We start from the raw sequence: 25,501 nt of genomic DNA, 5'->3' as shown, positions 1-25,501 counted from the left end.
ATGTGGAAGAATTGGGGGGGGAGGGGGGTGCATGAGAAGGAAATTGGAGAGGTGGAAAGGAGAGGAGCATAGAAAACGGATGGGAGAGTGGGGGGGGGGGTCCAGGAGCAGCAGGTGGAAGAGGGAAGAGCGAGGAGGGAGGGAGAGGGAGGAGGGAAAAGATGATGGGAGGGAGAAAAGAGGAAGGAGGGAGAAGAGAAGAAAATGTAGGAGGAGGGGAGACGAAGGGGTGGAGGCCTACGGAGGGGGAAAGGAAGAAAGGGGAAGCAGTAAGGGAGGAATAGTGGAGGAGACTGGAAGGGGTAGAAGGCCATTAGGGTGGGGAGTTGGAGGAGTGAAGGAGTGGGAGGGGTATGAAGGAATGGGTTGGGTATGAACGAGTGGGAGGGGTATGAAGAAGGTGTGAAGACAGGTGCAGGAGGACGAAGATCAGGAGGGAGACTGTGGATGGAAAAGGAGACCAAAGGAGGAAGAAAGAATCACGGGGACGAGAGATGCAGAGGTGAATGAGCAGAGGAGGAGGTAGATAGAGCAGAAAGTGGGTGGGGGTACCCTTAAAAATAAAGGACGAACCTGCTCAATTTCTCCTCATATGAGCAACCAGCTGTCCCAGGAACTAATAATGGTGAATCTTCATTATAAACCGTTCATTAAAGCAAGTATTGCCTAAATTTAACAAAAGAGAGCAAACTTATACACAATACTCCAGGTGTGGTCTCACCAAAGTCCTTTGAATTGTAGTCATACAACTTTATTACTCTTGTACTCAAAACTTCCAGCAAAGAAGCCAACACAATTTGCTTTACTAACTACCTGCCTGTGAGCTTTCAATGACTTGCGTGCATGAACACCAAGGTCCTTCTGAACATTAACCTTCCCTCTTAACAAACGTCCTCAGATTATAGGGTAAAAGGATGAAGGGTTGAGGAGGAAGTTCAGGGGAGAGGATATGGACGGTGGGGGAAGATCGGGAGAAGGTGACGGGATTCCCAGTTATGAGCTTCTACCTGAAACATTTGCCCGGTTTCTCTCTCCACAGATGCTGCCTGACCTGCTGAGCGTTTCCAGCGCCTGTATCAGATGTCCAGCAGCAGCGGCAGGTTTTCCGGGTGCAGTACCCCGGTGCACCAGCGGGCGGGGCGGCAGCGGGAGGTCGGGCCGGGCCGCGCCGCATCGCGTCGCGTCGCTCTGACTCCGGGTTCGGGCCGGGCGCCTCTCCGGAAGCGTTGGGGAGAGACACAAATCCGGATTAAAATTAACCGGGTCGGGTCAACGGCCCCGGAGCGGGAATTGGGGCCGTGGGGTGAGGTTTGTAACCTGGGCATCGGATGCGCAGCGCTGAGCGGGGTGTCGCCGACTGCCCGAGATGGATGGGGGAGGGGGGAGGAGTGAGGGAGAGAGGAGGGAGTGGGGAGGGGAGGAGTGGAGGGGGAGGAGAGGGGAGGAGTGGAGGGAGTGGAGTGGGGAGGGGAGGAGTGGAGGGACTGGGAGGAGTGGAGGGGGGAGGGGAGGAGTGGAGGGAGTGGGAGGAGGGGGGAGGAGTGGAGGGGGAGGGGAGGAGTGGAGTGAGGAGTGGAGTGAGGGGAGGAGGGGAGGAGTGGAGAGGGGAGGGGAGGAGTGGAGGGAGTGGTGTGGGGAGGGGAGGAGTGGAGGGAGTGGTGTGGGGAGGGGAGGAGTGGAGGGGGAGGGGAGGAGTGGAGGGAGTGGGGAGGGGAGGAGAGAGTGGAGGGAGTGGGGAGGAGAGAGTGGAGGGAGTGGGGAGGAGAGAGTGGAGGGAGTGGGGAGGAGAGTGGAGGGAGTTGGGGAGGAGTGGAGGGAGTGGGGAGGGGAGAGTGGAGGGAGTTGGGGGAGTATTGGAGGGAGTGGGAAGCGGAGAGTGGTGGGAGTTGGGGAGGGAAGAGTGGAGGGAGGTGGGGAGAATGGAGGGAGGTGGGGAGGGGAGGATCGGATGGAGTGGAGGGGAGGAGGGGAGTGGGGAGGTGGAGGGAGTGGGGAGGAGTGGAAGGAGTGGGGAGGGGAGGAGTGGAGGGAGGGGAGGGGGGAGTGGGGAGGGGAGACGAGGGAGTGGGGGGGAGGGGAGGAGTGGAGGGAGTGGGGAGGGGAGAGTGGAGGGAGTTGGGGGAGGATTGGAGGGAGTTGGGGAGAGTGGAGGGAGTTGGGGAGAGTGGGGGGAGAGTGGTAGGAGGTGGGGAGGGGAGGATCGGAGCGAGTTGGGGAGGGGAGGATCGGATGGAGTGGGGAGGGAGGGAGTGGAGGGAGTTGGGGGAGGATTGGAGGGAGTTGGGGAGGGGCGGATTGGAGGGAGGAGGGGAGAGTGGAGGGAGTTGGGGAGAGTAGGGGGAGAGTGGTAGGAGGTGGGGAGGGGAGGGGAGGATCGGAGCGAGTTGGGGAGGGGAGGATCGGATGGAGTGGGGAGGGAGGGAGTGGAGAGTGGAGGGAGTTGGGGGAGGATTGGAGGGAGTTGGGGAGGGGCGGATTGGAGGGAGGAGGGGAGAGTGGAGGGAGTTGGGGAGGAGTGGGGAGCGGAGGAGTGGAGGGAGTGAGGAGTGGGGGGAGTGGAGGGGGAGTGGAGTGGGGAGGAGTGGAGGGAGTGGGGAGGGGAGGAGTGGAGGGAGTGGAGTGGGGAGGGGAGGAGTGGATGGAGTGGAGCAGGGAGGGGGAGGGGAATGTGGAGGGAGTGGAGGGAATAGGGAGGAGTGGGGAGGGGAGGCGTGGAGGGAGTTGGGGAGGGGAGGCGTGGAGGGAGTGGGGAGGGGAGGCGTGGAGGGAGTGGGGAGGGGAGGCGTGGAGGGAGTGGGGAGGGGAGGAGTGGAGGGAGTTGGGGAGGAGTGGAGGGAGTTGGGGAGGGGAGGAGTGGAGGGAGTTGGGGAGGGGAGAGTGGAGGGAGTTGGGGAGGGGCGGATTGGAGGGAGTTGGGGAGGTGGGGAGAGTGGAGGGAGGTGGGGACAGTGGAGGGAGTTGGGGAGGGGAGAGTGGGGAGTGGAGGAGTGGGTGGGAGGGGAGGAGTGGAGTGAGTGGGGAGGAGGGGAGGGGAGAGTGGAGGGAGTTGGAGGATTGGAGGGAGTTGGGGAGGGGAGGATTGGAGGGAGTTGGGGAGGGGAGGATTGGAGGGAGTTGGGGAGGGGAGGATTGGAGGGAGTTGGGGAGGGGAGGAGTTGGGGAGGGGAGAGTGGAGGGAGTTGGGGAGGATTGAAGGGAGTGGAGAGTGGAGGGTGTTGGGGGCGGATTGGAGTTGGGGAGGGGAAAGTGGAGGGAGGTGGGGAAGGAGTGGGGAGCGGAGGAGTGGGGGGAGTGGGGAGGGAGGGAGTGGGAAGGGGAGGAGTGGAGGGAGTGGGGGGGGAGGAGTGGAGGGAGTGGAGTTGGGAGGGGGGAGGAGTGGGGAGGGGAATGTGGAGGGAGTGAGGGAGAGTGGAGTGAGTGGGGAGGGGAGGAGTGGAGGGAATAGGGAGGTGGGGAGGGGAGGAGTGGAGGGAGTTGGGGAGGGGAGAGTGGGGAGGGGAGAGCGGGGAGGGGAGAGCGGAGGGAGTTGGTGAGTTGGGGAGAGTGGAGGGAGGTGGGGAGGAGAGAGTGGAGGGAGGTGGGGAGGGGAGAGTGGAGGCAGTGGAGTAGGGAGGGGGTGGAGGGACTGGGGAGGAGAGGAGTGGAGGAACTGGGGAGGGAGGGAGTGGGGAGGGGAGGAGTGGAGGGTGTTGGGGGAGGAGTGGAGGGAGTGGGGAGGGGAGAGTGGAGGGAGTGGGGAGGGGAGGAGTGGAGGGAGTGGGGAGGGGAGGAGTGGAGGGAGTGGGGACGGGAGGAGTGGAAGGAGTGGGGAGGGGAGAGTGGAGGGAGTTGGAGGATTGGAGGGAGTGCGGGGGGAGAGTGGAGGGAGTTATGGGCAGAGTGGAGGCAGTTGGGGAGGGGAGAGTGGAGGCAGTTGGGGGAGGAGTGGAGGGAGTTGGGGGAGGAGTGGAGGGAGTTGGGAGATGAGTGGGGGAGAGTGGCAGATGGTAAGTGGGAAAAGTGGAAGTGTGGGTGTTTGAGGGGGGAGTGGGGAGGGTTTGAGAAAGGAAGGGAGAGTTGAAGGGGAAGGGTTTTGGGGTGGGATTGAGGTGGAAGGATTTGGTCGGGAAGGATTTGGGGCTGGGATTGAGGAGGGAGGGTTTGGTGGGGAAGTGTTTGAGGATGGGATTGAAAGGGAAGATTTTGGGGATTGAAAGGGAAGATTTTGGGGATTGCGATTGAGGGGGAAGGGTTTGGGGATGGGTTTGACGAGTGGGATTGAGGGAAGGATTTGAGTGGGATTGATTATGGGAAGAGTTTTTGGTGGGTTTCGGCTGTGGGTTTGAGGAAAGTCCTGTGGTGGAAGCGCACTGGGGTGGGGGGGGGGGGGGTCGGGTGTTTGAGGGGGAACTGCATGGGTGTTTTGGGGTGGAGTGTGTTGGGGCAGCTGGTTTGGAAGGGGCTGCAGGTGAGGAAAGGGAAATGGGAGAAGTGTGGGGTGAAGTCTAAGATTGAGGGGAAAGTGGAATTGGGAGAGATGGGAAGTGCAGACCTGATATATCTGATTGTAAATATGTTAACCTGGGCTCATCTGGTGCTATAACAATTTAAAATCCTTCCATTCATTTTTCTTATCTTCCTGTGTCTGTACTCACTTCTGCATGGCATCAGTCATTTGTGCCTTTTGAGGTTCTGATCTGTAATTTCACCTCCCCCCCCCCCACCCCGCCAAATCTCAGTAATCTTTTTGCATGATCTGTATCATTGGTCCATGACGTCTTGGTGGTAGTGCCAACTACCAGAGGTAAAAGCAGCCCCTGCCAGTTCTTATCTCTTCTCCATGGGGAGTGTCAATGCAGTAGTAGTAAAGGAGCAAATTAGTTTAAGCACAGTCCTGTTTAGCTGCTGTACATTAGAAGATTGTTGTTATTGTGTGACACCATAGAAAATCAATTAGTGATTATTAGTTATGCTTATTTATGCAGTAGTTGGCAGTCTAATGCTGAAAAACTTTTGATAACCTGTTGTGACCATTATCAAGGCTTGATTAATTTGATATTCTATTACAGGATGATGAACCGCTTTGCACACTGAAGCCACCACCAGACACAACTGGCATTACCAGAAGAATGGTGGACTGTGATAGCAACCGCGATTCCACATTCCAGAGCTCGTGCTGCTCTGTGAACAACAGCATGAGAGATGATTGCAACAATCATGGGCAGTACTCCCAGACTGTGTTTGAGGAGTTGCAAGGCTATGATGTAGAGTTTGACCCGCCACTGGAAAACAAATACGAGTGTCCAATCTGTTTGATGGCATTAAGGGAAGCTGTCCAAACCCCTTGTGGGCACAGGTTTTGCAGAGTCTGCATTGTGAAATCTATTAGGTCAGTGCTTTAATTCAGTTTATTTCTGTTGTACCTGCAGTGGTCCCGTGTTTGGGATAAATTGCTAAGATAGATCTCTTTATTAGTCACATGTACATTGAAACACACAGTGAAATGCATCTTTTGCGTAGGGTGTTCTGGGGGGCAGCCCACAAGTGTCACCACGTTTCTGGTGCCGACATAGCATGCCCACAACTTCCTAACCACTACATCTTTTGAAAGTGGGAGGAAACTGGAGTACCTGGAGGAAACCCACGCGGACACGGGGAGAACGTACAAACTCCTTACAGACAGTGGCTGGAATTGAACCCTGGTCGCTGGCACTGTAAAGCGTTATGCTAACCGCTACACTACCATGCCTGCTGATATAACAATGGTACTGAATGGCTTTAGCGAATGCAATACTGAAGAGTTTTTCTTATCTTGGAAGTAGTAACAAAAGAAAATGATATAAGTCGCTGGCCCAATAGTTCACTGGTTAAATGCTCACGAGAACCAATAGTTATTAGGTACCAATGGAAGGGTAGTGGTCATGTTACTGGGCCAATAACCCAGAGAATGAAAATTAAATTTCCATCAAGGCAATTTAAGTTTTTTTGTTGGCTGTACAGAAAAACTGACTATTAGTAAAAATGTGGAAAATTTGTCAGATTACTATTAGCAATAAAATCGGCTAATTTATGTCATCTGGAGAAGGAAACCTACCATGCTGGGTTCCCTGTGAGTCCAGTCTTTCATAGTTAGATCCATGCTGTCCTCAGCTGGATCTTATACCGCTCGTCGGTTAGGTCTAGCTGGTATTCAGACAGCTGGAGATGGGCAATGAGCGCTAGCCTTGCTAGAAGCCACATCATGGAAGTTTTTATTGAGAAAAACACATTCAATCCCTGACTGTTCTGTGAGAATAGTGTGGAAAGTGCGGGGTCATACACATTGGTGGAAGAAAATAGAAAAGCAGAGTATTTATTAAATGGTGAAAGATTGAAAAATGTTGCTATTCAAAGAAACGCAAGTGTCCTTGTGCACAAATCACTTGCAGGTACAGCAAGCAATTAAGAAGGCAATGTTATGATGGCCTCTACCCTTGTATTCAAATCTTACTGCAATAAAGATATGTTACTGCTATTGAATGGGAGCCCTGATGAAAGCATGCCGAGAATATCAGGTGCAGGTCTGGTCTTCCTCCATAAGGAAGGATGTACTTTGGTAGATGGAGGACAACAAAGGTTTAGCAGATTTGTACCTGGAATGGGAGGATTGTCTCGTTAGGAGAGATGAAGAAAACTGGAACTATACACTCTGGAGTTCAGAAGAATAAAAGTTGATTTCATTGAAACCTGCAAAGATTCTTTTGTGGCTCGGCAGGGTAGATGCAGGGATGATTCTTCCCCCGGCTGAGGTGTTTACAACCAGGGACTGTCGACTCAAGCCATTCAGGACAGGGATTAGAAGAAACTTCTTCACCCAATGGGTGGTGAATCTTTGGAATTCTGTACCCAGAGGGCTGAAGTGGATCAGGAGCTCAGTATATTTCAAGGCAGATAATTTTGAGGTGACCAAAAAGGCTGGGGTATACACAGTCGATGGTAGGAGCCTAGGAAGTGCTGAGCCACTGAGGGACCATGGTATATGTGTTCAAGGAGTAGCACAGATGGATAAGATGGTTAAGAAGGCATGTAGCATACTTGCCTTCATTAGCCGTGGCATTGAACGTACAAGCAGTGAAGTTATATGGTACAATTACATATAACATTAGGCCACAGCTGGAATACTGTCAACAGTTCTTGTTGCCATCTTATATAGAAAGAACATCGTTGTACTGGAGAAAGTGCAGAGGAAATTCATCAGGATGAAACATTTCAGTTATGAGGAGAGATTGGATAGGCTGGATTTTTTTTCTCTCTGGAGTGGTGAATTCTGAGGCTGTATCTGATTGAGGTATTTAAAATTGTGAGGAACATAGATGGGCAGATGGTGAGAAACCTTTCCTCCCTGGAAGTAAAGATCAGCCATGATCTTACTGAATGGTGGAGCAAGTATAGAACATAGAAAAAACTACAGCACAATTCAGGCCCTTCGGCCCACAAAGCTGTGTCGAACATGTCCCTACCCTAGAAATTACTAGGCTTACCCATAGCCCTCTATTTTACTCAGCTCCATGTACCTATCCAACAGTCTCTTAAAAGACCCTATCGTATCCGCCCCCACCACCGTTTCCGGCAGCCCATTCCACGCACTCACCACTCTCTGAGTAAAAAAACTTACCCCTGACATCTCCTCTATACCTACTCCCCAGCACTTTAAACCTATGACCTCTTGTGGCCACCATTTCAGCCCTGGGGAAAAGCCTCCGAAAGAGGCTGAATGACCTGGGCCTGCTTTTATTTCTCAGGTTCTTATTTAGAACATTTCTGGTGGATAAAATGCTGCAGCTAAATTACTCCAAAGATTGATTGAATTAGAATGTGTCATTAAGGGATGCTTGACCTACTGATCTCGAGTCTGTTGTACAACTTCAGTGGGATTCTTTTTATTCTTGCATTACAGCCAGCTGCCTCTAACCATAAATGACTGCTTCTGTGAAATAGTTGCTGCTGTTGGGTATGGACAACTCCCACTTAGACATACAAATTTGTTCTGAGTATGTGAAGATAATGATTGCCTGGAGCTAGTCCTAATCGATACAAGTACGATTGGTCAAACCGTTTGTTCAGTTCAGTCTTCCTGAATCCTGATGGAGCAAGCTTCCTCCCATTGCATTGGAGGAAAAGTTTTCCTGTTTAATCTATTTGTACAGAGCATTTATTGATTGGAGCTTTGATTTTCTGACCGAAGCTTCCTTCAGTGCTGCATCAATTAATTTATTCATGTATGTTCAGCCAGCTGTGCTCATTCACCACAGATTGTGAGTACCATGAATGAAAAATGATGGGTAAATGACAAGAAACTGAAAGCAAATATCACTTCACCAGACGGAGAGAAGAAAATGCATTCTTAGCAGGGAGCAGTCACGTAGATGAGGGCACTGTTGATTGGGAGTTTTCAAACACCTAAGTGAAATGGAAATGATTGTAGGAGAAGGTTATAATTTACTTTCTAAAAATTACTATTCAAGGCACTAATTCTTTGAGATTGAATAATTAAAAATACACTTAACAGAAGCACTTCAAAAGCTTAACATTTTGTGTCAATAAATCCAAACGTGTTATAGCTGTGAGCACAGGTTCTTGTGTTGTTTTGACCATGATCCATTTTTAAATTATCCTGTAGCTATTTCATATACAATCTTTTTCAACACTTGTATGTGTCAGCCTGTCTTACTGCTAGATCACATAATTATATCTTAAAACTGATATGATTCTTCTATTCTTGCAGCACACAAATGTTTAACTTCCCTTGCATGCACTCCAACCTTAAACGAACAGAGGGAACAATATGTCCTTTGGCTGCAGGAAATTTAGTTTGAATTCTTTTTCCAAAGATTAATTCCCCAACGTTTCCATTATCACCTGCCACTGAAAAGGATGATGTAGCTCCTTGTATGTGATTGAACTTAATTTACATTCACAGCTTTTAATTAGGTTTATTGTCTAAAATAACCATTTTTTTTAAGAGATGTCTCAACTCAGAGTATGATTGTTACTGGACCAGAAATCTGGATGGATGCAGTAATACCCAAAGATAAGATCACACAGTGCTAGTTTACAAAATTTAGTTAATTAATTAAAATTAATTCTGAAGATATCAAAAATTATTTTAAAAATGCCATGAACCGTTGAATTATTGTTAGCTTAATACAGAAAATAGGAAGCACAGGAGAATATTTTTTGAATTGCAGCCGAATTATGTAAAGATCTGCAATTTAGTGAAATTTTTTGTTACGTCTGTCTAACTTAAACATTATGGATAGTTTTTTATCTGAGGATATAACACAACTGCTTTCCTATGTTGTACCTCTTTCAACATAGGAAAGCATCCCAAATCACTTCACAGCCTTTATCAGACAAAAATAGATAATAGCTGAAGCAACAGGAGATATTAAGTGAGGTGCTTAAAAACATGAAGATTTAGTAATGCCCACTGTGATAAGACTATTGAATGGTTCCCTTATACGATAAGATGGACTCTGACCTCACGATCTACCTTGTTGTGACCTTGCACCTTATTGCACTGCATTTTCTCTGTAGCTGTGACACTTTACTCTGTACTGTTATTGTTCTTACCTGTACTACATCAATGCACTCTGTACTAACTCAATGTAACTGCACTGTGTAATGAATTGACCTGTACGATTGGTATGCAAGACAAGTTATTCACTGTACCTTGGTACAAGTGACAATAATAAACTAATACCAATAAGGTGATACCAGGGCCAGAATGAAGGGCATCGTTTGAAGTGGCAGACCAAAGGGAATGGGAGAACTATCAGAAGTTTGTAGAGTTTTCTGGAGGATTGAAGAACTGGCAAAGCTTACAGAACTATAGAGAGGTGAGTCCATGAAGGGATTTGATCACAAGAATGAGAATTTTAATTTTATGATGGGAACAGGTCTGTGGTCACAGGTAGTGGTTGAATTTGGGATGGCGCAGGATAGTATGTGTTGTGTGAGTTCAATGATAGGGTTGTAAAAATATAGATGAAAGATTCAGCAGTAGATGAGCTGAGGCAAGAGCAGAAGTTGGCAATGTTGTGCGCTTAAAATTAAAGTGACTTTGTGATTGAGAGAGCGGATCTGGGTTCAAACCGATCTTGCAAAGTTATTGCGAAGAATCTTGTTCAACTTGATGAGTAGAGAATCAATGGAGTTTGTGGCAAGAACTGAGGCTGACACTTCCCCAATGCTTATTTTTACCTTTCCCTACATGGCAATCTGTCATTTTGGGTGTATATCCTTTTGGTAAAAAGATTCATTGTTCAACATGTATCCTGTTTTCTGAGTTCACTTCCCAGTCAACATTGCTTTGATTCATGGGAAACATTGGTTTGGCTGTGGAACGAAGTCTTGCCTTGGCCTGAGGAAAGAACGTATCTTGAATGCATCCAAATTATAGAAACTGGCATATTTGTTTGTGAATGCTTTTGGATATTTGTCTGGACATAATCCACCAACATCCCCTCAGTAAATTTCCCATTGGCACCATTAGATTGATGATTCAGATCAAATTTCACACTGCCTTGGATTTGTCAGTTGATGCCTGGAAAGGATTTGACTGAAGTCAATTGACATATCAGTAAAAAAAAAAGGCACACGAGGGAGCTCTTGCATGCTCTGATCAAGTCTGTCTATGGTCATGTTCCTTCAATCAGATTGAAGAGTGAATCTTAACATAGGCAGGATGTAATTTTTTTGCTTCTAACATTTTAAACTTGTGATGGAACTACTGAAGCACCAATGCTTATATGATACAGTATGCACCAAGTATTCTACGGTTGCAGGACAATAACGTTGTAACATTACTGTTGTGACATTTCCCCCTCTCAAGAACTACACTTGTCATGCTTGCGGAGTCCGAGGTGTCTTCTCTCAGGGTTGAGCACTTCCACTGGCTGAGTCTGCAAAGTATGCCAGTTGTGGGCTCTGCCCTGGGTGTCAGCCTTGGCTTGGAGCTAGTTTTTTCATTACTGAGTATTAAGTGAGTATTATGCTGTCACTAGTGACGTTTTTGTAACACAGATGCTAACTACTAAGGGAGATGTAAAAGCTCCTCCAGCACTGTGGAGAAAGAGTTGCCCTATTGATGTGGCCAATACTTCTCCCTTAATCAACAGCACAGTGATTTTTCTTTATTATTTCTGCTGTTTATAGGATTTTACTGTGGCATAAATTTGCTGCCCATTTGCTGTATTGCAGCAATATCTAAACAAATAAATTATGTGTTTTTGATACATCCAGTGGTTGCAAAAGGTGGTTTTTCAAATGTTATTTTTATACCCTGATTTCAGTCATGTAGAACCTGTAACAGTTTCAAAATGTCATGCATGTTTTCCATTCCTCATCTCTCTGTTGCAAATATTTTTGTAAAAATAATGGTTTGGAACTTGCAGATACAGTAATCCTTTCATTACCACTCCCAGACTAAACTGGAGTGAATATTTTGTGGTGTCCCCAAAACTTGCAAGAGGTGTAGGTAAAGCTAGAAAGAGATTATATAATGGGGGAAAAAATAATAGATCACACAAGGAGAATTAAGTCTGGGGGCATAAGCAGGCTGAAACACAAGGTCTCTCAAACCTTATTTATGGATTGTGGGGAGGAAGTCAAAGCAGGTTCTTCACCTGAAGTGAATCTCCTGTGTTGCTATCCCAGATTCACCTGAAGTGAAGCTCTCACTACCACCTCTAGGTTTATAATACACAGGTGATAAGGGAGAAACCAGGATACAGGGAACGACGGGGCAGAGGCTGGGATGTGGGAGGTGATTGGCAATGGGGTGAAGTGTGGATTCTAACTATTCTTTATTTGAAACCTCTCAGGGATGCCGGGCACAAGTGTCCAGTGGACAATGAGATGTTGTTGGAAGCCCAACTTTTCCCAGATAACTTTGCAAAACGAGAAATTCTTTCTCTGACAATCAAATGTCCTAACAAGGGCTGTTACCAGAAAATGGAACTGCGACATTTGGAGGTTGGTTTCAAGGAATCGTTTTATTACTCACTCGTCATGAGTGTTGTCGTTCTTGATTTTTTATTTCTTTGTTTTTTCAAAAGATATATGATTATTGGACAGCACATTGAAATAGAATAATAGAAGGGTCCATGATATAGAGTGTGAGTTTTGTACTTAAAATAGTTATAGTATCCAATCCTTGGATTATCAACACCTGATCACTATCTTAGCGCCTACCTTTGTTTATCTTTAAAAGATATTAATCTCAAGACTAGTTCCAGTGCCACATGCTGTTGTGTGCAGGAACAGAAGAATAGAACAGAGTGCAAAATGGAGAGACTTAGATTCCTGGAATGTTGGAGCCAATTCGGAGGAAGGTATAGAAGCGGGGCATCTTGTGTCCTTGCTGGACCAGGACCCAGTGCTTTTGCAATGATGTTTGCTAGTTGAGAAGGGTATGCACTGGAATAGCAAGAGGATGGGAACCTAAGCAGGTTGATAAGGGAGTGAGAAACAAAAAGAGAAAAGAAAGAAGAGTAGAGCACAAAAACGGATTTTGGGAGCGAGGAAAAATGGGACCACAATGCAAAAATAAGATGATTAAAACAAGCAAAGAGGTAAACCTGTAGGCTTGTATCCTCTTGCACAAAGCATTCACAATAGATAGATGAATCGACAACACTAATAGGCATAAATGGATATGATCTGAAAGTCATTGCAGAAACATGGTTGCAAGGGAATCAAAGCTGGGAATTTATTTAGGGATATTTGACTGTTATGAGGGACAGACAGGAAGGAAAAGGTGGTAAGGTAGCATCATTAATAAGAGATGAAATAAGTACATTTGCGAGAGATGATTTAGGCTTAGAAGATGTTGAGTCCTTTTAGGTGAAGGTAAAATGCAGCAAGGGAAAGAAGACACTGGTAGGAGTAGTGTACAGACGCCAACAGTAGCCAGGTTAGAAAAGAAGTATAAATCAGGACATTATCATGGTGCGTGTAAGAAGATTAGTGTAATAGTTAAGGGAAACTTTAAACTTTCTTGAAGGTTGGGTTAACCAACTTGGAAAAGATAGCCATGAGATCAAACTCATTGTGCATTTGGGGTAGTTTCCTAGAGAAATATGTTATGGAGCTAATCAGGGAACAAGCCATCTTGTATCTGGCTGGGGATAATAAGCGACCTCAGTAAAAGGTCCCTTAGGAATCGGTGATCGTGGCATGAAAGAATTCTTAATTAGTCTTGGAGAGAGAAAAACTTGGGTCAGAAACAACTAATTACGATGGAATGAATGTAGAGTTGGCTAAAGGGTAGAGTTGCTAGATTATCAGGAAAGATGGTAAGCAAGTGATGGCAGGCATTTAAAGAGGTAATTTATGACATTCAGCAGACACATCCCAGTAAGGAGGAAGGGTTGTAAGAGAGGGATAAACAAATCAGCCTAGTCGAAGAACTAAAGAGTATTACATTGAAGGAGAAGACGTATAAAGAGGCAAAAGTTAGCGATAGATGCAAAGACTCTGATAAATTCAGAATCTAGCAGATGACAAAATATAATAGTAAATAATGAAGGCTGCTGGCGAGGATTATAAAATATAGATAAGAAGTGTTTCCTTAAGTATATGAACTAAGGAGGGAGGTTCAAGTGAGCATAGACCCTCAAGAGAATGAGGCTGAGGAAGTAGTAATGGGGAAGTCAGAAACGGCAGAGGTATTTGAGAGAGATTTTGAATTAGTTTTTATGGTAGTGGATACTATGAAAATCCTATTAATACTGAATAATGCTGGGGTGGAATTGAATACTGTTCCTGATGCTAGGGAAATGGTATTAGGCAAACCAATGGGGTTATAGACTGATGTCCCCAGGCCTAGATGGCATGTAGCCTACGGTTAAAACAGGTGGCTACTGACATAGCAGAAGCATTAGTTTTAATCTTCCAAAAATCTCTAGATATTGGAGAAGTACCAAAGGATTGAAAAATTGCTGTTGTAACATACTATTCAAAAAGGGAAGCACACTATATCTAGTTAGTCCAATATCGGTTGTTTAGAGTCAATTATTAATGAAGAAATAGCCACACATTTGGAAAATCATTATCCATTCATGCAGAGAAAGCTTCATGAAGGTGAAATGTCAGACAAATTTATTGGTTTTCTGAGGAAGTTTATTAGAGTTTTCTTCTGAGTGGGAAGACTTCAAAGGAGATGTGCGGGGCAGGTTCTTACATAGAGATGTGGGTACCTGGAATGCGTTGCCGGGGTGGTGATGGAGGCAGATACAATAGAGGCATTTAAGAGGCTCTTAGATAGGTACATGAATATGCAGAGAATGGAGGGATATGGACCATGTGCAGACAGAAGGGATTAGGTGTCATTAGTTTAATTAGTTTGGCATAACGTTGTGGGCCAAAGGGCCTGTTCCTGTGCTGTACCATTCCATGTTCTAACTCTCAAACAGAGTGGATGGAGGAGGCTCAACAAAGTACCTTCAAAGAGGTTACATCACAAGTTGAGGGCCAGTGATGTTTTGGGTAATATATTGACATGGATAGAAGAGTGTCTATCATGCTGGAAGCAGTGAGTGGGGATAAAGGGGGTCATTTCAAGGAGGGAAACCAGTCACCAGTGTGGTGCCCCACATATCAGTGCTGGGACTGTAACTATTTACAACATCTACTCATAATTTGGGAGGACGCACGTTAGCCAAACATGTGGATGACACCAATATAGGTGGGAAGGTGAGTTGCAAATTATGGTTGGACAATGGGCAAGATGAAGGAGTGTCACCTTGAGGTTCAGTGACAACTGTGGGGAAGTTGTGGGTAGTGTGACCCTGAGTTAATGGCTTATTCGGGAAACTCAGCCATCGTTGAAAAAAGTGTCAGGTGGAAGGTAAAGACCTCTTTATATCAGAAAGGAAGGAGCTGTTTGATTAGCTACTAACAGGATTCACTTTTGTCCATATCAGGGGCAAGTATCAAGTTAATTTCTATGCATTTACTTCGCAATCTAGTAAATAGTGGATGACAGGGGACCTCCAACTCCAGGTTGTTTATCAAGCCCTGGGCAACCATGTGTGCAAGGGTCACTAGAGCAACTGGAGCTGTAATTTTTTTTTCCCCAGTTCTTGAAACAGCAGCAACTGCAGTGCATCCACAACACTGGGAGCTCTGTGGATAGCATTTCAGGATGTCACCCCTCAGCTGAAGAGAAGACGAGGAGAGCAGGGAATGGATGAAAGCCAGATAAGCGGGGAATCAGGCAGGTAGTACAGGAGTTCCCAAATTAGTTCTTCCCCTCTAACCAATTTAGTGCTGGTGAGATCAACAGTTTCAATGGGGAGTAAAGGTGAAGTAATGCCATGACACCAGCTATACTGAGAGAAGGAGGGAGGCCAGGAAAACAGTAATTGTTAGGTGGAAACAGGCATAAGTGTGCAGAGTTTGCAGCTGGGATCCAATTCCAGACCGCGACATTGCCTCCCTGTTGCGAGTGTCAGGATGAAACTGAGCAGCTGCATGGTGCCATAAAGGGGAGGATGAACAGCATAAGGTTGAGGTCTGTATCAGTAGAAATGAGGTGAGTAGAGGGAAGAGGTCCTGCAAGCAGATTTTTGGGAGCTAGGAAAGTAATTAATAAGTACAACTCCAAAAAGAGTGACCTCCAGATTGGTGATGGTACAGGCATTATATTACAAACTAGTAGCCCAGAACAATCCAGAGATGAGGTCACATACCACCACAGCATTCAGTTAATTGAATAACTTTGTTTAAAAATAGTAGCCTCGGTAATATTGACCGTTAAACTGCTGGATTGTTAAAAACCCGTCTGGTTCACTAATGTCTTTGTGAGGAGGAAATCTATAATAAATATTGGACTTGCTAGCATTCCCATATATCACCAAAAAAGAACAAAGACCCTGATTGCTAGACAGTGGTGAATATAGAGATAGCAGAATTATACAGGTCAATGCTAGGCTGGAAGCCTGGTGCTGAAAGAAGGACTTAAGATTCCAGAAACTTTGGGAAATCTTAGAGTAAATCTTTAGAAGGTGAACAAAGTTGAATCTCTACAGGCCCAGGACTAATATCAGAAGGTTTGCTAATGCTTTCGGAAGAGTTTAAACTAGCTTCATTTAGGGAGGGAATCCGAAAGCACATTCGGAAGAGGAGTGGAGTAAAATTGGAAATCGAAAAGAATTGGTAGTTGAGTTTTAAAGGCAAAAGGAGGGATGGGCTACACAACAAAGGAGTTTGACAGTATTTAATGACACATACTTGAATTGAAGAAGTCTAGTGAATAAGATCAATGAGTTTGATAACACAAATAGATAGGTAGAAATATAACTTAGCAAACACTCCAACATAGGAGAGTAGGAAGGGTAGTTTGATGTTCTTGGCTACATGGTTTTCAGTCAAGATTGCAAAAACGAATGGATGCCAATGTCGGTTAAAGAAACCACACAGTGAAGACGTATGGATTGAATCAAAGATCAATAATAAGGCAATCACCCCCACCCCAGCAATATTTAGAGGGAGGCGGGAACAAATATGTGGGCAAATTTTTGACAATTGCAAAAACTATGTGACAGGTCTTTCATGTTAGGTCTTTCAAGTTCCCTAGTATTATCTAGGATAGCGTCAGTAAAAATTAAAATATATTATGAAGAAATCTCTACCCTCTTGGACCAACCGGCTTAATGAATCTCTGGAATTCTCTGCCACGAAGGGTGGTGAAGGCCAGATCATTAGATATATTTAAAGGTTGAGATGGATAAATGTTTGACAGATCGAAGAATTGAGGGTTTATGGAGAACTGGCACAGAAGAGTTGAGTCCAGCATAGATCAGCCATGATCATATTGAATGGTGGGGCAGGCTTCAGGTTTGAGAGGCCTGGTGGCCTACTGCTTTTTGCTTATGTTCTTGTGAAAGGGCTTGGCTTAGAATGATAGGTATACTAATGTGAGAGCATTTTGGGTGGTTGTAGTTATAATTCAGTTAGATTCTGTGTACTGGGAAAAGACAAAGAAAGACCAGCTGTCAATATTCCCCAATCCACAAAGGTGAGAGCCATGATTGGGTAAAAGACAGATTGAAGAAGCTGCTTGAAGATAAATCAATGTGTCAAAGCAGTGGGAGGTACTCAGGGAAGCAATAAATGAGGGTTTGGAGCAATAGCTTCCCACAAAGTAAAAGGAAAGGCCTCCCAAATCTGATGCTTCCTCGTTGCCAAGGGACATAGAGAGTAAAATAACGCATCACTATACTCCCTTCTGAATCTTTCAGATTCCTTCCCAAACAACAATAGTAAACCTTCCTGTGGTGATATTAAATGAGGCCTATTGCTGAGGTGAGAATTCAGTACTTCACAAAGTCTGGAGGAGTATTGGAAGAGCAGGGGTGAAATTGAAGAGGAGATAGAGAGAACATATTGACAAGTTAAATTAAGGAATGCAAAAAGATATTTGATGAATAACGTGATATTATAGTCTGTAACCCAGGTACGAAAATGCAGGTGTAGTTAATAAATACTTTGCATCTGTCTTCACAAGGGAGGTACATTATTATAGAGTGTGAGTTATTAGATAGGATACGCATAATTAAAAATGAAACATTAAAAGATTGTTCTCTCGCTCCTGGCATTGAGCCAGAGGGTTGGTACTGCTGTACTGTAACGTACTGCTGGTTTAAAATGAAAAGTGATAGACTGGGTAATTACAGGCCAGTCAATCAATGATGAGAAAATTATGTGAGAAAGTTTTGAAGACCATTTAAGTTATCACTTAGAATCCTGAGGATTAATCAAGGATAGTCAGCATCAAACTGTTAAGGGAATAATGTATCTGACAGACTTGATTGGATTTTGGAGAAGACAAAAAGGTCAATGAGAAAAGTGTGTTTGATATAGTCTTTAGCGAGGATGTTAATAAGTTCCTACATCACAGACTGGTCTTTGAAGTAAACATGTATGGGATCCAGAATTTGTTCAAGGTTAGGAAGCAAAGGGTAACGCCTTATGGGTGTTTTCATGACTGGAAGGGCTGGTACCATGTCCCTTGTCTTTTGTAGTGTGTGCTAATGATTTGAGCTTAAATGTAAAGTGAATTGAGAAGGACATTTACAGATGATAGAAAAATGGTTTGATCGTGCGAACTTAAACTATGGACTTGGGAAGCTTCAGTGGACTGGTCAGGTGTGCATAAAAGTGGCATGTGGAATTCAGTCCAGAGAAGTTTAAGGTCGTGTATTTGGAGATGGCAAGTAGACAAGGGAATATACAATTGATATTGTATATTCCCTTATGTGATATTGTAGGATATTGAAAAGTATGGATGAATAGCAACCCTGGAATTACATGTCCTGAGATCCCTGAAGTTAGCATGATAGGTAGGTAGATGGTTTAAAATACACACTGAGTAGTTTCCTTTATTGACTGTGACATAGAATGAAAGAGCAAGATGTTTATCTAGAACTATAAAAAACACTGTTTAGGCCCCAAATAGAATATTGCATTCAGTTCTTCTCAATAAATTGTAGGAAGAATGTCACCCACTGAAGGGTGCAACAGGGCTTTGGAGGGTCTGAAGGATTTTAGCCACAAGGAATGCTTGACTGGTTTGGGATTTGTAACAGAGGGTTCTGAAAGACAGATAAGATTGAAAGGGTGTGTCGACTTTAAAGGAAGATGTTTTTTCATTATCTGAAAGATTAATAGGATATAGGTTTTAATTTATTTGCAGAAGAATTTGAGAACAGTGGAGGGAATTATTTTCATCCAGAGTATGATTTTTGGGACAGTGCCTTTTATGAATTTCTTTAAATCTGTGCCCGCTGTTCGTTGATATCTTTACAAAAGGAAATAGTCCTGTTCTAGGCATTCTATCTAGGCCTGTCAATTAAATCTGTAGAGCTAGTCAACAGATATACAAAGCATGGTCGGGGGACATACAGATTCATGATCTACCTTGTTGTGACCTTGCACCTTATTGCGCTGCACTTTCTCTATGACTGTGACTCTTTACTCTGTACTGTTATTGTTTATACCTGTACTACATCAATGCACTCTGTACTAATTCAATGTAACTGCACTGTGTAACGAATTGACCTGTACGATCGGTTCGTAAGACAAACTTTTCACTGTACCTCGGTACAAGTGACAATAATAAACTCATACCAATACTCTGCTGTTTAATGTGGTCCCAGCAAACAAACGATGCAAAATATTTAAGTTAATACTAGGTTCTTGGCAGGATCTTCAGTACATTCCATGGATTACTACCAAGAGCTCCCTAACTGCTCCTGTAACCAGACCCTGAGGTTGGCTGAGATGGGGTTAGGGATGTGAGATGGTGAGTCAGTTAAAAGGACAGAGCTAAGAGGGTGGCAGGTGCCGTAGGGAGTGGAGATCTAATTGAGGTGTGTTGATTTTGAAAGTGTTGAACGAACATCTGGGTATGTGTAACTTCGTAGTGTAATTCTGCTTTTTTTTTGCCCGTGGGATTTACCACTGACACTTTGTGCTGTGTGTGTTGCAGGATCACCAGGAGCTGTGTGAATACGCCGTTGTCAACTGTCCGCAATGTGTGTCTGTACTCTGGCGAAAGGAACTGCAGGCGCACATGGAGTCGGACTGTCCCAAGAGGCCTGTTGCTTGCGAGAATTGTGCTATGTTGATGCCCTATCAGGAGAAAAAGGCAGGCTTTCTCAAAGCATTCATTACTTTCTGCAGTGTGCATTGCTCGCATATCCTGTGCACTTCCTGTTCTGTAGATTCCTTAAAATGTCTTGGTATTGCTTCCCTATTTGAAAGTGTGTAGTTTTCTTCCTCTTTCATCACTGCCCTTGGGAGGACCTGCGCCACTTGGCTGAAGGGATCTGAGGAGCAAGGAAGGCACCCTTTGCAAGCCAGTATACCTTAGGAAAAATGTTAAGGTTTCAGAGAGTTGCAGAAAAGATTTACGTAAATTACTGTAAGGATTTAGTTATCTCTATAGACTGGAGAAGTTGGGTTGTTTTCCATGGAACAAATGTGGTTGTAAGGGGAACTGAAGTATTTTTAAAATCGTGAAGGGCATGGACACGAGATGGCGAGAAACTGTTCACGTTGGTAAATGGGTTGTGAACCAGGGACATAGAATGAAGGTGATCAGATCCAAAAGTGACCTGAAGAAAACCTTTTGCACAGATCAGGAGATACGAGACTCCACATGCTGAAATCTGGAGCAAAAAAAAAACTGCTGGAGGGACTCAGCAGGCCAGGCAGCGTCTGATGAGGGAAATGGACAGTCGACGTTTCGGGTCAAGAATGGACTCCAGTCCAGATGAAGGGTCTTGACCCGAAATGTCAACTGTCCGTTTCCCTCAACAGATGATGTCTGACCCACTGAGTTTCTCCAGCAGCTTATTTTTCTTGCACAAAGCAAGTGGTTAGAGTCTGGAATGCACTGCCAAAGGTAGCAGTAGAGGCAGATTTAATTGTGTTATTCAAAGAGGAGCTGCTCTTGAGTGAGTATATCACTGTAACTAGTCTTGCTTTCTCACACCATCCATTTACTGCTCGATCTGCAGAGTTAAGCGAAGAGGACCCAGGGAAGATGCCTACACGCTGATTTTTGGTTGTGCTGTGGGATGTTACAATTGATCTGCAGTTCTCCTTTGCTACTAACAGCATTGAATTTTGGAGAAATAGAACACAACTTGCATACATAACATGGCTTCTTTCTCATCCTCGGTCCTGAGGTGCTTTGCACCCGTTGAAGTACTAGTTAGGAGTTCTTGTCACTGTTGAAATTTAGCAACCAATTTTTGCACAACAACCTCTCACAAACGAAAAATTATTGCCATGTTTCTATTTTAGTTATGGTGGCTGAAGGATAAATATTGGCCAAGATATCAGGTAATGTCCTACAGAAACATGGCCCTCTCTTGGTACTGCACTGCTGTGTCAGTTGAAGTAATGTCTGTGTCTTTGGGGTGGGGAAATTGACTTGCAAACTGGGCTAAATGAAAACAAGAGTGCCACCACTCAGTGATGAGCTTCTCCTTGACTTAAGCTCAGGAGAGCTCTATAGTATTTGGCAGTAGTGATGAGTTTTCAGGCAGAGGGCTGAATGCATTGGAGTGCCAGTGCAATGACTTGGTGGTTGTAAAGTAGATCCTGTCCTGGATTTTAAGTGGTGAAAAGGTTATGACAGATAAGAGTATTCTCTGTGCTTTGGGTGAGGTACATCACAGATATGGCCCATGCCATTCCACCCTGGTTAACTTGCACTCGTGGAAGTTTATAAATTCCCTTCAGTTGGGTGTCTCATTAAGTCTCTGGGTGCAGGTAGCAGCCTGTCCCCTTTAGCACAATAGTCGAAGATATGAGAAAAGGGGAAACAGAAATAGAGAACAGACTTTTTGTTGCCCTCTTCCCTCCCCCTCCCCCCTCAGTTCCTTCCCTCCATTTACAAAATAATTGATTTCCACAGATCTCAGTATTTTCTAGATGAAATGCTCACACAAATCTGCATTTGTGTTACCTGTATATGCTATGACTGAGCATGATGGTTTCATCCTAAGATCTTCTTGGGCCATCAACCCCTTGGAGGGATGATACTGAGCAGGAACCAAGTGCAGCACATTAATCTCAAATAAAAGTATTTGAGAAGGCATTTCTTCTTTATATTCTTCTGACTTGATTAGCAGGTAGTTGAGAATGGAAGATGATGTTTCCCAGATTGTCTTGACTGCAGTGTACTATCCAAAAAAGGAATGAAAGTGGTCTTCACATTGCAATGGTATCCTGCAAGACATCTCTGGAAACATGAGTATTTTCTAGTTGTGTATCTCTGCGATTTGTACAGTAGGAGGCAGTGTCCTTCTGCAAATCTTGTACCAAAATTAACATTGTTATGGGGTTAGCTCCCAAGAACCAAATTTAATGAATTTATAATATAATGAATTTCCGAGGACTATCCAGGGAAATTCATTGTACTGAATTTCTGAGAACTATCCAGGGAAATTCATTAACATTCTGTGTCTCCTACTCAGTCACTTATAAACTGTGATCTTATTTCAGTGGACCCACTACAGAACTAATCCCAGTGGGGTCATGCAAGGCTGTGTCATTGCCCCACTGCCTTTAATCTTCATTGCTGTAAAATTGCCCATCACCTCTGACAAGTTTCCTGTTGTTTAGGAGTTGATCTGCAGAAAAAGTGAGAAGCTGTCGTCTCAACTCTGGAACTAAGATCGCCTCAAACTTGATTATTAACTTACAGTATGCAAGTGATGCATGCGTGCTCACATTCTTGGGAGACTGCGCTCCAAGATGTTGTTGGCCCCTTCATTGAAGTATACAAAAGGATGGACCTTGCATTAAATATTTGGAAGGCACCGATTCCCAACCTACCTTCACCGTTCTGGTCACCCTGCTTTCCGAGAGATGCCACTAAGCTGGGAAAGAGTGCAGAGGAGATTTATGAGGATGTTGCCGGGACTCGAGGGACTGAGTTATGGAGAGACGTTGAGCAGATTGGGACTTTTTTCATTGGAGCTTAGGAGAATGAAGGTTGATCTTATAGAAGTGTGCAAAATTATGAGAGGCATAGATAGGGTGAATGCACACAGTTTTTTTTCCCAGGGTTGGGGAATCAAGAACCAGAAGGCATACGTTTAAGGTGAGAGGGGAGAGATTTAACAGGAACCTGAGGGGTAACTGAGGATGGTCAGTATATGGAATGAGCTGCCTGACGAAGTGGTTGAGACAGGTACATTAACAACATTTGAAAGGCACTTGGACAGATACATGGATTGGAAAGGTTTGGAGGGATATGGGCCAAACATGGACAAATAGGACAAACTTAGATGGGAATTTTGGTGGGCATGGACCAGTTGGGCCGAAGGGCCTGTTTCTGTGCTGTATGACTCCATGCTGCTGAAGTGTCCTATCTTTCCACCTTCACTTCCTCTGACAATCAAGATCTGTAGTAAGACCCTGGAAAAGGTGGGTTGCTTTCCATATATTAGGTGCCATTTCTCAGCCAAGGTCGATGTAGATGAGGAAATTCACTATTGCCTCAAGTGGTGTAGCATAGTCCATAGTTACCTGTGTAACAATGTTTGAAAGTGGAGGCCTTGAACCCAGCATCAAGCTATGACAGCAGTGTTTAACAGACGTTTAGATGGACACGTGAACAGGCAGGGAATTGAGGGATTGAGACCACGTGTAGGCAGATGTGCAGTTTAAGTTGGCATCATGGTTGGCGCAGACATCTCGGGCTCAAGGCCCTGTTCTTATGCTCTCCTGTTCTGTGTTCTAAGCTTTTGCTCTACTGAGAAACAATAATCCCTGTCCTGTTTGCTTTAGAGACATGGGCAGCTCACAGCAACCTCAATACTGTGGAGAAATACAACTAACTGCAGAAAACAGGAAGGGGCACAGGTCATCAACAACCCTCCCCCAGCATTCAGTCTGATCATGATTAGGGCTTGTTGGACCTCTAGTCCACAGGGTTTTGTTTTGTGTTTTTGTCCTTGAGTGAAAGACAAACACCATTCTTTTCTCCCATTGTATTTCTGAAGTCCCTGGTTCATATACAGTTGAGTCTGTGAGATTTGTATAGACCTGTTAGGAAAAGTAATTTTATTCAGTTGTAAAAATGTGCAAATATGAACATTCAGCCCATCCATGGACATGACTCCATTGGTTCAAGTATCTCTTCTTGCATTTCTATTGTACAAAATTTCTCAGGGTGCAGACTGTTCCCATTCAATTACCTTAGATTGTTTAATTATGGTCTTATGGGGCAAATAGATCGCTTCTCATCTTCTGATATATAAAGTTGCTCTTTAGTTTTTCACTAAATCTGATTTCTTTTCCTCTCTCAGGATCATGATCAAAGTTGTCCATTGGCCAATATCACATGTGAATACTGCAACATGGAGCTCATTAGGGAACAGGTAAGTGGATGTTACACTAAGTTATCAAAGATACTGTGCGACAGTCTGCTGATTTAAAAAAAAATCTGAAGTATTGGGCAAAGCCAGCCTTTATTATCCAACCCTCGGTGTTGTCTATGGCTGGGTAGGATGATAGTGCACTACCTCCTTGAATAGAACATGTTGTTGGGTAAGGAGTACATTGATACACAGTAGCATGCAAAAGTTTGGACACACCTGGTCAAAATGTCTGTTACTGTGAATAGTTAAGTGGGTAGAAGATGAACTGATCTCCAAAAAGTCATAAAGTTAAAGATGAAACATTCTTTTCAACATTTTAAGCAAGATTAGTGTATTATTTTTGTTTTGTACATTTTAGAGTGAAAAAAGGAAAGGAGCACCATGCAAAAGTTTGGGCACCCCAAGAGATTTGAGCTCTCAGATAACTTTTACCAAGGTCTCAGACCTTCATTAGCTTTTTAGGGCTATGGCTTGTTCACAGTCATCGTTAGGAAAGGCCAAGTGATGCAAATTTCAAAGCTTTATAAATTCCCTGACTCCTCAAACCTTGTCCCAACAATCAGCAGTTATGGGCTCCTCTAAGCAGCTGCTTAGCACTCTGAAAATTAAAAATAAATGATGCCCACGAAGCAGGAGAAGGCTATAAGAAGATAGCAAAGCATTTTCAGGTAGCCGTTTCCTCAGTTCGCAATGTAATTAAGAAATGGCAGCTAATAGGAATGGTGGAGGTCAAGTTGAGGTCTGGAAGACCAAGAAAACTTTCCGAGAGAACTGCTCGTGGGATTGCTAGAAAGGCAAATCAAAACCCCCGTTTGACTGCAAAAGACCTTCAGGAAGATTTAGCAGACCCTGGAGTGGTGGTGCACTGTTCTACTGTGCAGCGACACCTGCACAAATATGACCTTCATGGAAGAGTCATCAGAAGAAAACCTTTCCTGCATCCTCACCACAAAAGTCAGCGTCAGCCTGATGCATTTTGGAAACAAGTCCTATGGACTGATGAAGTTAAAATAGAACCTCTTGGCCGCAATAAGCAAAGGTATGTTTGGAGAAAAAAAAGGGCGCAGAATTTCATGAAAAGAACACCTCCAACTATTAAGCACGGGGGTGGATCGATCATGCTTTGGGCTTGTGTTGCAGCCAGTGGCACGGGGAACATTTCACTGGTAGAGGGAAGAATGAATTCAATTAAATACCAGCAAATTCTGGAAGCAAACATCACACCGTCTGTAAAAAAAAAAAGCTGAAGATGAAAAGAGGATACAACAGGATAACGATCCTAAACACACCTCAAAATCCACAATGGACTACCTCAAGAGGCACAAGCTGAAGGTTTTGCCGTGGCCCTCACAGTCCCCCGACCTAAACATCGTCGGAAATCTGTGGGTAGACCTCAAAAGAGCAGTGCATGCAAGACGGCCTAAGAATCTCACAGAACTGGAAGCTTTTTGTAAGGAAAAATGAGCGAAAACCCCCCAAACAGGAATTGAAAGACTCTTAGCTGGATACAGAGAGCATTTACAAGCTGTGATACTTGCCAAAGGGAGTGTTACTAAGTACTGACCATGCAGGGTGCC

At 44.7% G+C, this 25,501-nt stretch overlaps 2 protein-coding genes across 3 annotated transcripts in view; one reads left to right on the top strand and one right to left on the bottom strand.

The window, feature by feature from the left end:
- arhgap1 (Rho GTPase activating protein 1) overlaps positions 1-1,135 on the bottom strand; it is a 50,451-nt gene extending 49,316 nt beyond the window's left edge. The window contains exon 1 of the mRNA XM_052029652.1: positions 1,008-1,135. The gene's annotated coding sequence lies outside the window, so the exon portion shown is untranslated. The remainder of the gene's footprint in view (positions 1-1,007) is intronic.
- Positions 1,081-25,501, top strand: part of traf6 (TNF receptor-associated factor 6) — a 38,279-nt gene continuing 13,858 nt past the window's right edge. Inside the window, exons 1-5 of one of the 2 annotated variants that reach the window (XM_052029648.1) lie at positions 1,081-1,308; positions 5,049-5,368; positions 11,844-11,994; positions 19,514-19,672; positions 23,853-23,924. In XM_052029648.1, coding sequence (XP_051885608.1) covers positions 1,081-1,308; positions 5,049-5,368; positions 11,844-11,994; positions 19,514-19,672; positions 23,853-23,924 — 930 coding nt within the window. The remainder of the gene's footprint in view (positions 1,309-5,048; positions 5,369-11,843; positions 11,995-19,513; positions 19,673-23,852; positions 23,925-25,501) is intronic. The other variant, XM_052029649.1, reaches the window with a different exon arrangement.

Source organism: Pristis pectinata, chromosome 14 (genome assembly GCF_009764475.1).
Source record: "Pristis pectinata isolate sPriPec2 chromosome 14, sPriPec2.1.pri, whole genome shotgun sequence".
Lineage (NCBI taxonomy): Eukaryota > Metazoa > Chordata > Chondrichthyes > Rhinopristiformes > Pristidae > Pristis > Pristis pectinata.
Note: the sequence above shows the minus strand (reverse complement) of the source record. Positions and strands in the feature narration are given on the sequence as shown.